Source organism: Penaeus monodon, unplaced genomic scaffold (assembly GCF_015228065.2).
Source record: "Penaeus monodon isolate SGIC_2016 unplaced genomic scaffold, NSTDA_Pmon_1 PmonScaffold_9815, whole genome shotgun sequence".
NCBI classification, from domain to species: domain Eukaryota; kingdom Metazoa; phylum Arthropoda; class Malacostraca; order Decapoda; family Penaeidae; genus Penaeus; species Penaeus monodon.
The window spans coordinates 1-13,043 of NW_023665231.1; the positions used below are offsets into that span (position 1 = coordinate 1).

A 13,043-nucleotide genomic window follows, 5' to 3' on the forward strand; every position below is an offset into this window, starting at 1 on the left:
GTCTTGAGTCCGATGCTCTAACCACTCGGCCACCGCGGCCTCATTTATAAAAGCGCATATTTCCATATTCACTTAACTCATATAGACAGATATGCACAGACAAGTAGGCAATCGAGGTTAAGTTCCTTGCCCAAGGAAGCAACGCGCCGGCAGGTGACTCGAACCCTCGAACTCAGATTGCCGTTGATCGCCAACGTCCTTGTGAGACAGGGCACTTGGAAAAAAAGAAAAGAAAGAAAAAAAAGAAAGAAAAAAAAAGAAAAAAGAAAAAAAAAAATATATATATAAATTATATATATATATATATATATATATATATTATATATAATATGTATATATATTATATAATTTATATATATATACATTTTTTTTTACTTTCTTTTTTTTTCTTTTAACGGTAGGTTCATGTTTGAGCCGCCGTGGTCACAGCACAATACTTGATTGTGGTTTTTATGTTCCTTTCCACGGAGAGTGCCGGTGTTACCTTTTAGGTAATCTTTCTCTCTATTTTATCCGGGCTTGGGACCAGCACTGACTTGGGCTGGCTTGCCCACCCAGTGGCTAGGTAGGCAATGTCTTTTCACTGCCATCACCGATGTGTGTGTGTGTGTGTGTGTGTGTGTGTGTGTGTGTGTGTGTGTGTGTGTGTGTGTGTGTGTGTGTGTGTGTGTGTGTGTGTGTGTGTGTGTGTGTGTGTGTGTGTGTGTGTGTGTGTGTGTGTGTGTGTGTGTGTGTGTGTGTGTGTGTGTGTGCTTTTGTGTGTGTGTGTGTGCTTTTGTGTGTGTGTGTTTTGTGTGTGTGTGCTTTTGTGTATGTGTGTGTGTGTGTGCTTTTGTGTATGTGTGTGTGTGTGCTTTTGTGTATGTGTGTGTGTGTGCTTTTGTGTGTGTGTGTGTGCTTTTGTGTATGTGTGTGTGTGTGCTTTTGTGAGTGTGTATGTGTAGATATGAGTGTGAGTGTGAGTGTGACTTGTCTGCAAATGTGTGTTAGACACATGTTTGCATGCGAGTCTGGTTATATTTGTGTGCTAGTGAATGTATAGGTGTCTTGGTTAGAAATCAACAGTCTTCTCACATTTAAACTTTGCTTCTGCCTTTTGCTGACTTCAAAAAGCTGAACAAAAAGTGTTCCAGAGGCAAATACTTACTCTTAACCAGATTTTCCCTTCAAAGGGTTCTCCTTCCCAAGACCAGTTGTGCACCCATCTTGGCTTCTTTGTGGATTTGGATTTTCCATGTCCAGTGGCACTCCTGCGGCGGGAGCCAGAATTAACTGGCTGTGGAGGGAAGGCCGAAGGAAAGGGAGAGGCACTATTGGATTTAGGTGATTCCTCCTTGCTTTTGGATCTTCTCCTCCCACCACCAGCAGCCTCAGAATCAACACTTGAGGTATCACTCTCGTTGTTTCGTTCCTTTAAATAAGCTAAAAGGCTTTTCTTTCTATTCACCTTTCCATTTGGGCAAGATCGCCGAGTAGATCCCTTTGTGCTCTTGCTGATTTTCTGAAACTTCTGTGCTTGATGCTTAGCACCCCCAGCAGATTTTGAGGACGTTTCACTTTCCCTGGATTTAGTTATTACTTTACTACTACTACCTATGCTTTCACTACTTTTCCGTTTTAAGCTAGAATTTGATGAGATTACTTTCTTATCATCATCTTTTAGTTTTGATTTTGATATTACTACATTATTTTTGGGCACTCTTTGGTCACTCAACAAACCTGATGGTGATTTCTTGATTTCTTTTGCTCCTTTTATGTATTTCTTGGAGTCTGTAAATTCATCAATCTTTGTGGGTGAAGAAAGTTCACATTTCCTTGATAGATCTGTACTTTTCAATGAAGTTTCATCCTGTCCATTTTCTATTTTGTTTTTGAAGAGAGAAATTTCTTTTGGAGAAACTTTTAATGGAGATAAATTTTTATTGATACCCTTAGGAGATACCTTTTCTGTCTTTATTTTTGGAAATACTTCTGTTTTGATGTTTATCATCTTCATAGAGCCCCCTGATTTTATATCTTGCTTGCAGTCCACCTGTTTTGAAGGTGAGGTAGGTACTGTGGAAGTCTGCAAAAGCGACTTTTTTCTTTCCTCTGAGTGCGACCTCAAAGTTTTTGTTCCTGGAAAGGGAAGCAATGAGTTTCGACTTTTCTTCATATCAGGATCATGCAAGCCAGAATTTTTTTTTTCTGGTGTAATATTTACATCTGGTTTCATCTTGGGAGATCTATACCCTGAGTGATGACTGGGACTTGAAGTTTCAGAAGGGGCATTGCTTGAGCTGTCACTGCTGGAGTCCCTGATCTTGGGAGGCCTGCCTCTTTTTCTGACAATGGGTTCTGCTCTTACAATGTCAGCTTTGACATCAACTACATTTCCACATTCTTCCTTTTTTGCTGGATTTATGGTTATTGTACTTGAAGAAGAATTATTGGGACTTGGATTGCTTTGACTGCTAGGAACACTTTCTGGAATGTTTGGTTTTGTGTCTTTAGTTTTGTCTTCTGATTTAACCAACATTCTATGTGTGTTAGTACTAGATGAAGACTTTGCTTTGGCTACACTGGCAGTGGCCGTTTTGGTTAACGAAGGTAAGGTTTGACAAAGAAGGTGTCTTGTACCAGGTCGCTGCAACCCAGTCCTGCCTGCATCATCCACTGCCTTTGCTGCAGCATTGCACATTGTATTTGCTTTTGACTTTTCCTTAAGGGGTGAGATTCCCTCCTCTTTACTCTTTGAATTACTTAGTGTGGATGGAACTACTGCTGATGCAGCACTAGCATTTATTGAGGTGATATTGGTGTTGTTGGGACAAGTATTTTTGGACTGAAAAGTTAAAGGAACACCAGTAGTGGGAGATCTTGCACTGTCTGATGCTGAAACTTGATTTGAGGCACTTATATTTGTGCTACAGGATAATGAGGAATATGACATCTTACCAACTGAATGTGAATGCTGTATGTCACAACCTGCACTTGAGGAATGATTAACTGGTGTGGAAAATTGCTTATAGGTTTCTTTTTCTGTGGTTATACTATGCTGTGTTGGGCTCCAACTTGTATTGGGTCTTGAGACTCTATTAGGGAAGTCTGGAATAGTGAACCTTGGATGAGCAGTATTCACAGACTTAGATATATCTGTTTCTCGAATTATTGATGGAGGAACTTCATTTTCTTTCTTCACCTTCGTCACATCTTTTATTTCTATACCACTAGCATTCATTGGAGAAACAGGACAAGTTGTTCTGACTCCTTCAGTAGCCTTGGCTTCTGACTTATTTGCTGTTCCTTTACATGCTACATATGGCTCAGGTACTGAATTTATTGCATCAGTGGTATTTACTTGTACCTCTGTCTCTGGGGCCGTTTTAAGAGTAGATGCACAACCAGTTTTCTCTGATTCCTCCGAAGTGCATACTGATCCAAGGTTTGGTATCTTTGTGTGATTGGATATTCTAGTAACCTCTGATGATATCTTGGAAGGAGAAACGTTATGTTGGAGCATTTCATGATCCACTGGCCGGGTATCCTTTAGAGGGAGGCCTATAGATCTGGATTTCTCAGAAATGGCAGTGGTGGTGACTTGTGGGAGATGCTTCAATGTATGAGAAGCACTAGGAACAACTGTTGAAGTCAGCTGTGTTGGAGCAACAGACATACGTGGTACACCAGAAACTACAGCTGTATTTGACTGTGCATTTAGTGTTAATGGTTTAGATACACCAGTGACACTACAAGAAGACACCTGTGTGTGCATCACTTGAGTCTTTGGAACTCCAGAGACAACAGCTGTTTGTGCTTGTGCAGATCCCATGGATGATTTTGGTACTCCAGAAACAATGGCAGTAGCTGTTTTTGTGATCTCTACTACAGTCTTCGGTATCCCAGAAACAACAGCTGTACTTACTCTTGTAGCAATCTTTGCTGCCTGAGAAATTCCAAAATTAGAAGCATTACTGTACTCTAAAGGTATACCTTTTGACCCTCTATCAACATTATCATCTTTGGCATACTGTTGCAATCCAGGCACTATAGCTGAAGGAGACTGTGTATCAACCTTATCATTCTGTTTTTCATCAGATATATCTACTACATCTGGTGAGGGACCTCTCTGAGGAATCTCAGTTATACCATGTGATACACTTGTTACAGATTTAGGTACACCAGTAACAACAGCTGTTAAAACTTGGCCAGGTGCAACAGCTGACTGAGGCACACAACTGACACTGCCTGTTGTGACTTGTGCAGGAATGACTGTGACCTGGGGCATCTCAGTGAGTTTTGCAGTTGCCACAGACGTCTGAGTTCCTCCAGGTTGAGATGATGTAGGAACAGCAGAAACTGTAACACTAGAAGGAGCTATTGCAGTTTGAGGTATCCCAGAGATGACTGCTGCAGTAACTTTTGTGGGAGCTATTGTTGGCTGTGACATACCAGATACAAATGGTGTGGCAAGAGGTGATGCAAGGGGTGCCTGACTCATTCCAGTTGAGATACTTGATGAAACTTGTGTCAGAGTCACTGAATGCTGAGGAATGCCACTAACCATTGGTGTTGTAACTTGTGCTGGAGTTACCATAGGCTGAGACATATCAGATAAAACAGATGTTACTTGTGTAGGGGCTATACCTGGTTGAGACATTCCAGACACAAATGCTGTAGTTAGCTGTGGTAGTGCTACAGAAGAGTGTGTGCTCCCAGAAACTGCTTGTGCAGAAGCACCGCCAGACTGTGATGTGGGAGACCCTACAGACTGGGGACTACTGTGAGTCCCAGGATTGATGGGAACAGTTACAGTTATAGGTGCCATTGCCACAATGGTGGTGGTGGCGGCAGGTTGAGGCTGAGAGAGAGGCACAACGGGAGGCACTGGGGCAGGCACTGGTGGGGGGGCACTGGGATGAGGAGTAGTAGCATGGGGATTCTGGGATGACATCAAAGTCACAGGTGGTTGTGGAACAACAGCACCATACACTTGGATGGTAGGCTGATTAACTGAGCTCATGATGGTGGTTAGAGGACCAGCACGGTACACTGGAGCAGCAGGACAATCCTGGGAGACTCCTGTATGAGGTGGATGGTTCTGGTGTTGTGCTGGTCGGTATTGGTACTGGTGCCCAGTACTGCCACCTTGGTTCATACTACTACACTCTTCAACATTGCTTCCTGGAGCTTCTGGCCCTCTACCACTTCCAGTAGGGGGCCCAGTATGCACGTTTTTTGGATCCACTGGAAAGCATATTGTACTCTGTGATGAAGGTCCTGAAATAGAATACATCAACTGATTAACAAAAAACATTAAAAAAGTATTCAATAAAAAAATGCTCCATATCATTCATGTAAATCTATCAGCAATAAAAACACTATATTCATGCTTTTCTCCATGCTTTAAGCAGAACTTATATAAAATAACTGGAAGAAAACAGAATATAACAGAAAATAAACATAAGATGATAATAATAATGTTAATACAAAACCATGTGTGCATGTGTGTGCATTTCATATCTCAACTTCTGTTAGTCTCTGTTTTAAATTTTAGTTTCATAAAACTGCCAACTAATCAGTGAACTCATGATGTGATTGAGGCATGGTCACATGAAAGTAGATTTGACATTTTTTGTTATAAAAAAAAGAAAATAAGTTTCATATGAATCTCAAGATTTATCTCAATAAACTTAAGTTTTATGATAAATACTCCCAACTTTACCAAGCCTCCCTCCCCCCTAAAAATAAACCTTGCTTTTTTATACTCTTATGATTTTTCTTTCTTGCCTGAGTGAGTTGAAAATGGAAAAAGTCTGCATTCAATTTACCTCTCTCTCTATCATTATACCTTGTTTCCTTGAGGGTTTGGTTAATTGGAATTCAGTAACAGAAAAATTCTTGTTCAAGTAAATGTGTTCATGTATATATGAATGTATGTATGTATGTATTTATGTATGTTTATACATATGCAAAGTCTCCTACATTTCAATTTACCACTCAATGTTGCCAGTGTGTGAAAAATGCATGTACTCAACAAATGTTGAGTACATCTCAAATAAATTCTTCTTTGCTAATCTAAATAAATATCTTCAGTTTGGTAAGTTTTAATATCAAGATCAAATTCATTCCAGTGAAAAAAAGCCCTTGTAATATGTTATAATAATAAATGACAACAACAAATAAACATAATCATAAGATGCCTCACTAATAATCTCACTTCATCCTGATTTTGTCTATGACCTTCTTGAAGACCTAACTTACATCTCAATTAGAAAAAACGCCCTACATGTTAACTTCTTTGTTTGCCTAGAAGCATATCAATTACAAGTGAATCACTAAAATTGTGGTGACTATCAATTTTCACTCATTTTCCACTATGGCAATACTCAGTGATCTAATCAAGCGGTGGGGAAGTTATATATATATATATATATATATGTATATATATATGTATATATATATGTATATATATATGTATATATATATGTATATATATATGTATATATATATATATATATATATATATATATATATATAACTTCCCCACCGCTTGATTAGATCACTGAGTATTGCCATAGTGGAAAATGAGTGAAAATTGATAGTCACCACAATTTTAGTGATTCACTTGTAATTGATATGCTTCTAGGCAAACAAAGAAGTTAACATGTAGGGCGTTTTTTCTAATTGAGATGTAAGTTAGGTCTTCAAGAAGGTCATAGACAAAATCAGGATGAAGTGAGATTATTAGTGAGGCATCTTATGATTATGTTTATTTGTTGTTGTCATTTATTATTATAACATATTACAAGGGCTTTTTTTCACTGGAATGAATTTGATCTTGATATTAAAACTTACCAAACTGAAGATATTTATTTAGATTAGCAAAGAAGAATTTATTTGAGATGTACTCAACATTTGTTGAGTACATGCATTTTTCACACACTGGCAACATTGAGTGGTAAATTGAAATGTAGGAGACTTTGCATATGTATAAACATACATAAATACATACATACATACATTCATATATACATGAACACATTTACTTGAACAAGAAGTTTCTGTTACTGAATTCCAATTAACCAAACCCTCAAGGAAACAAGGTATAATGATAGAGAGAGAGGTAAATTGAATGCAGACTTTTTCCATTTTCAACTCACTCAGGCAAGAAAGAAAAATCATAAGAGTATAAAAAAGCAAGGTTTATTTTTAGGGGGGAGGGAGGCTTGGTAAAGTTGGGAGTATTTATCATAAAACTTAAGTTTATTGAGATAAATCTTGAGATTCATATGAAACTTATTTTCTTTTTTTTATAACAAAAAATGTCAAATCTACTTTCATGTGACCATGCCTCAATCACATCATGAGTTCACTGATTAGTTGGCAGTTTTATGAAACTAAAATTTAAAACAGAGACTAACAGAAGTTGAGATATGAAATGCACACACATGCACACATGGTTTTGTATTAACATTATTATTATCATCTTATGTTTATTTTCTGTTATATTCTGTTTTCTTCCAGTTATTTTATATAAGTTCTGCTTAAAGCATGGAGAAAAGCATGAATATAGTGTTTTTATTGCTGATAGATTTACATGAATGATATGGAGCATTTTTTTATTGAATACTTTTTTAATGTTTTTTGTTAATCAGTTGATGTATTCTATTTCAGGACCTTCATCACAGAGTACAATATGCTTTCCAGTGGATCCAAAAAACGTGCATACTGGGCCCCCTACTGGAAGTGGTAGAGGGCCAGAAGCTCCAGGAAGCAATGTTGAAGAGTGTAGTAGTATGAACCAAGGTGGCAGTACTGGGCACCAGTACCAATACCGACCAGCACAACACCAGAACCATCCACCTCATACAGGAGTCTCCCAGGATTGTCCTGCTGCTCCAGTGTACCGTGCTGGTCCTCTAACCACCATCATGAGCTCAGTTAATCAGCCTACCATCCAAGTGTATGGTGCTGTTGTTCCACAACCACCTGTGACTTTGATGTCATCCCAGAATCCCCATGCTACTACTCCTCATCCCAGTGCCCCCCCACCAGTGCCTGCCCCAGTGCCTCCCGTTGTGCCTCTCTCTCAGCCTCAACCTGCCGCCACCACCACCATTGTGGCAATGGCACCTATAACTGTAACTGTTCCCATCAATCCTGGGACTCACAGTAGTCCCCAGTCTGTAGGGTCTCCCACATCACAGTCTGGCGGTGCTTCTGCACAAGCAGTTTCTGGGAGCACACACTCTTCTGTAGCACTACCACAGCTAACTACAGCATTTGTGTCTGGAATGTCTCAACCAGGTATAGCCCCTACACAAGTAACATCTGTTTTATCTGATATGTCTCAGCCTATGGTAACTCCAGCACAAGTTACAACACCAATGGTTAGTGGCATTCCTCAGCATTCAGTGACTCTGACACAAGTTTCATCAAGTATCTCAACTGGAATGAGTCAGGCACCCCTTGCATCACCTCTTGCCACACCATTTGTATCTGGTATGTCACAGCCAACAATAGCTCCCACAAAAGTTACTGCAGCAGTCATCTCTGGGATACCTCAAACTGCAATAGCTCCTTCTAGTGTTACAGTTTCTGCTGTTCCTACATCATCTCAACCTGGAGGAACTCAGACGTCTGTGGCAACTGCAAAACTCACTGAGATGCCCCAGGTCACAGTCATTCCTGCACAAGTCACAACAGGCAGTGTCAGTTGTGTGCCTCAGTCAGCTGTTGCACCTGGCCAAGTTTTAACAGCTGTTGTTACTGGTGTACCTAAATCTGTAACAAGTGTATCACATGGTATAACTGAGATTCCTCAGAGAGGTCCCTCACCAGATGTAGTAGATATATCTGATGAAAAACAGAATGATAAGGTTGATACACAGTCTCCTTCAGCTATAGTGCCTGGATTGCAACAGTATGCCAAAGATGATAATGTTGATAGAGGGTCAAAAGGTATACCTTTAGAGTACAGTAATGCTTCTAATTTTGGAATTTCTCAGGCAGCAAAGATTGCTACAAGAGTAAGTACAGCTGTTGTTTCTGGGATACCGAAGACTGTAGTAGAGATCACAAAAACAGCTACTGCCATTGTTTCTGGAGTACCAAAATCATCCATGGGATCTGCACAAGCACAAACAGCTGTTGTCTCTGGAGTTCCAAAGACTCAAGTGATGCACACACAGGTGTCTTCTTGTAGTGTCACTGGTGTATCTAAACCATTAACACTAAATGCACAGTCAAATACAGCTGTAGTTTCTGGTGTACCACGTATGTCTGTTGCTCCAACACAGCTGACTTCAACAGTTGTTCCTAGTGCTTCTCATACATTGAAGCATCTCCCACAAGTCACCACCACTGCCATTTCTGAGAAATCCAGATCTATAGGCCTCCCTCTAAAGGATACCCGGCCAGTGGATCATGAAATGCTCCAACATAACGTTTCTCCTTCCAAGATATCATCAGAGGTTACTAGAATATCCAATCACACAAAGATACCAAACCTTGGATCAGTATGCACTTCGGAGGAATCAGAGAAAACTGGTTGTGCATCTACTCTTAAAACGGCCCCAGAGACAGAGGTACAAGTAAATACCACTGATGCAATAAATTCAGTACCTGAGCCATATGTAGCATGTAAAGGAACAGCAAATAATCAGAAGCCAAGGCTACTGAAGGAGTCAGAACAACTTGTCCTGTTTCTCCAATGAATGCTAGTGGTATAGAAATAAAAGATGTGACGAAGGTGAAGAAAGAAAATGAAGTTCCTCCATCAATAATTCGAGAAACAGATATATCTAAGTCTGTGAATACTGCTCATCCAAGGTTCACTATTCCAGACTTCCCTAATAGAGTCTCAAGACCCAATACAGTTGGAGCCCAACACAGCATAGTATAACCACAGAAAAAGAAACCTATAAGCAATTTTCCACACCAGTTAATCATTCCTCAAGTGCGGGTTGTGACATACAGCATTCACATTCAGTTGGAAATATGTCATTTTCCCCTCATTATCCTGTAGCACAAATATAAGTGCCTCAAATCAAGTTTCAGCATCAGACAGTGCAAGATCTCCCACTACTGGTGTTCCTTTACTTTTCAGTCCAAAAATACTTGTCCCAACAACACCAATATCACCTCAAAAAATGCTAGTGCTGCATCAGCAGTAGTTCCATCCACACTAAGTAATTCAAAGAGTAAAGAGGAGGGAATCTCACCCCTTAAGGAAAAGTCAAAAGCAAATACAATGTGCAATGCTGCAGCAAAGGCAGTGGATGATGCAGGCAGGACTGGGTTGCAGCGACCTGGTACAAGACACCTTCTTTGTCAAACCTTACCTTCGTTAACCAAAACGGCCACTGCCAGTGTAGCCAAAGCAAAGTCTTCATCTAGTACTAACACACATAGAATGTTGGTTAAATCAGAAGACAAAACTAAAGACACAAAACCAAACATTCCAGAAAGTGTTCCTAGCAGTCAAAGCAATCCAAGTCCCAATAATTCTTCTTCAAGTACAATAACCATAAATCCAGCAAAAAAGGAAGAATGTGGAAATGTAGTTGATGTCAAAGCTGACATTGTAAGAGCAGAACCCATTGTCAGAAAAAGAGGCAGGCCTCCCAAGATCAGGGACTCCAGCAGTGACAGCTCAAGCAATGCCCCTTCTGAAACTTCAAGTCCCAGTCATCACTCAGGGTATAGATCTCCCAAGATGAAACCAGATGTAAATATTACACCAGAAAAAAAAAATTCTGGCTTGCATGATCCTGATATGAAGAAAAGTCGAAACTCATTGCTTCCCTTTCCAGGAACAAAAACTTTGAGGTCGCACTCAGAGGAAAGAAAAAAGTCGCTTTTGCAGACTTCCACAGTACCTACCTCACCTTCAAAACAGGTGGACTGCAAGCAAGATATAAAATCAGGGGGCTCTATGAAGATGATAAACATCAAAACAGAAGTATTTCCAAAAATAAAGACAGAAAAGGTATCTCCTAAGGGTATCAATAAAAATTTATCTCCATTAAAAGTTTCTCCAAAAGAAATTTCTCTCTTCAAAAAAAAATAGAAATGGACAGGATGAAACTTCATTGAAAAGTACAGATCTATCAAGGAAATGTGAACTTTCTTCACCCACAAAGATTGATGAATTTACAGACTCCAAGAAATACATAAAAGGAGCAAAAGAAATCAAGAAATCACCATCAGGTTTGTTGAGTGACCAAAGAGTGCCCAAAAATAATGTAGTAATATCAAAATCAAAACTAAAAGATGATGATAAGAAAGTAATCTCATCAAATTCTAGCTTAAAACGGAAAAGTAGTGAAAGCATAGGTAGTAGTAGTAAAGTAATAACTAAATCCAGGGAAAGTGAAACGTCCTCAAAATCTGCTGGGGGTGCTAAGCATCAAGCACAGAAGTTTCAGAAAATCAGCAAGAGCACAAAGGGATCTACTCCGGCGATCTTGCCCAAATGGAAAGGTGAATAAAAAAAAAGCCTTTTAGCTTATTTAAAGGAACGAAACAACGAGAGTGATACCTCAAGTGTTGATTCTGAGGCTGCTGGTGGTGGGAGGAGAAGATCCAAAAGCAAGGAGGAATCACCTAAATCCAATAGTGCCTCTCCCTTTCCTTCGGCCTTCCCTCCACAGCCAGTTAATTCTGGCTCCCGCCGCAGGAGTGCCACTGGACATGGAAAATCCAAATCCACAAAGAAGCCAAGATGGGTGCACAACTGGTCTTGGGAAGGAGAACCCTTTGAAGGGAAAATCTGGTTAAGAGTAAGTATTTGCCTCTGGAACACTTTTTGTTCAGCTTTTTGAAGTCAGCAAAAGGCAGAAGCAAAGTTTAAATGTGAGAAGACTGTTTGATTTCTAACCAAGACACCTATACATTCACTAGCACACAAATATAACCAGACTCGCATGCAAACATGTGTCTAACACACATTTGCAGACAAGTCACACTCACACTCACACTCATATCTACACATACACACTCACAAAGCACACACACACACATATACACAAAAGCACACACACACAAAAGCACACACACACAAAAGCACACACACACACACAAAAGCACCACACACACACACACACACACACACACACAACACACACACACCCCACCACACACACACACACACACACACACACACACACACACACACACACACATACACACAACAAACACACCCAAAAACGCACACACACACACAAAAACGCACACACACACACACACACACACACACACACACACACACACACACACACACCACACACACACACACACATCGGTGATGGCAGTGAAAAGACATTGCCTACCTAGCCACTGGGTGGGCAAGCCAGCCCAAGTCAGTGCTGGTCCCAAGCCCGGATAAAATAGAGAGAAAGATTACCTAAAAGGTAACACCGGCACTCTCCGTGGAAAGGAACATAAAAACCACAATCAAGTATTGTGCTGTGACCACGGCGGCTCAAACATGAACCTACCGTTAAAAGAAAAAAAAAGAAAGAAAAAAAAATATATATATATATAAATTATATAATATATATACATATATATATATATATATATATATATATATATATATATAAAAATATTATATATATATATATAATTTATATATATATTTTTTTTTTTCTTTTTTCTTTTTTTTTCTTTCTTTTTTTTCTTTCTTTTCTTTTTTTCCAAGTGCCCTGTCTCACAAGGACGTTGGCGATCAACGGCAATCTGAGTTCGAGGGTTCGAGTCACCTGCCGGCGCGTTGCTTCCTTGGGCAAGGAACTTAACCTCGATTGCCTACTTGTTCTGTGCATATCTGTCTATATGAGTTAAGTGAATATGGAAATATGCGCTTTTATAAATGAGGCCGCGGTGGCCGAGTGGTTAGAGCATCGGACTCAAGACTGGCACGACGGCAATCTGAGTTCGAGGGTTCGAGTCACCGGCCGCGTTGTTCCCTTGGGCAAGGAACTTCACCTCGATTGCCTACCTACACTGGTGCCAAGCCCGCCCAAGTCAGTGCTGTCCAAGCCCGGATAAATAGAGAA

The 13,043-nt window shown here is 39.9% G+C and overlaps 2 protein-coding genes across 2 annotated transcripts; one reads left to right on the forward strand and one right to left on the reverse strand.

Moving 5' to 3' along the window:
* Positions 1–1,147: 1,147 nt before the first annotated feature.
* Positions 1,148–5,261, reverse strand: LOC119572133 (mucin-12-like; the record flags this gene model as incomplete). The annotated part of the gene is given in 1 exon segment (XM_037919120.1): positions 1,148–5,261. A coding segment is annotated over 1 exon segment (4,114 nt), but the record flags the coding sequence as incomplete, so codon positions are not given.
* Positions 5,262–7,653: 2,392 nt separating this feature from the next.
* LOC119572134 (flocculation protein FLO11-like) lies at positions 7,654–9,698 on the forward strand (the record flags this gene model as incomplete). The annotated part of the gene is given in 1 exon segment (XM_037919121.1): positions 7,654–9,698. A coding segment is annotated over 1 exon segment (2,045 nt), but the record flags the coding sequence as incomplete, so codon positions are not given.
* Between the last annotated feature and the right edge of the window lie 3,345 nt (positions 9,699–13,043).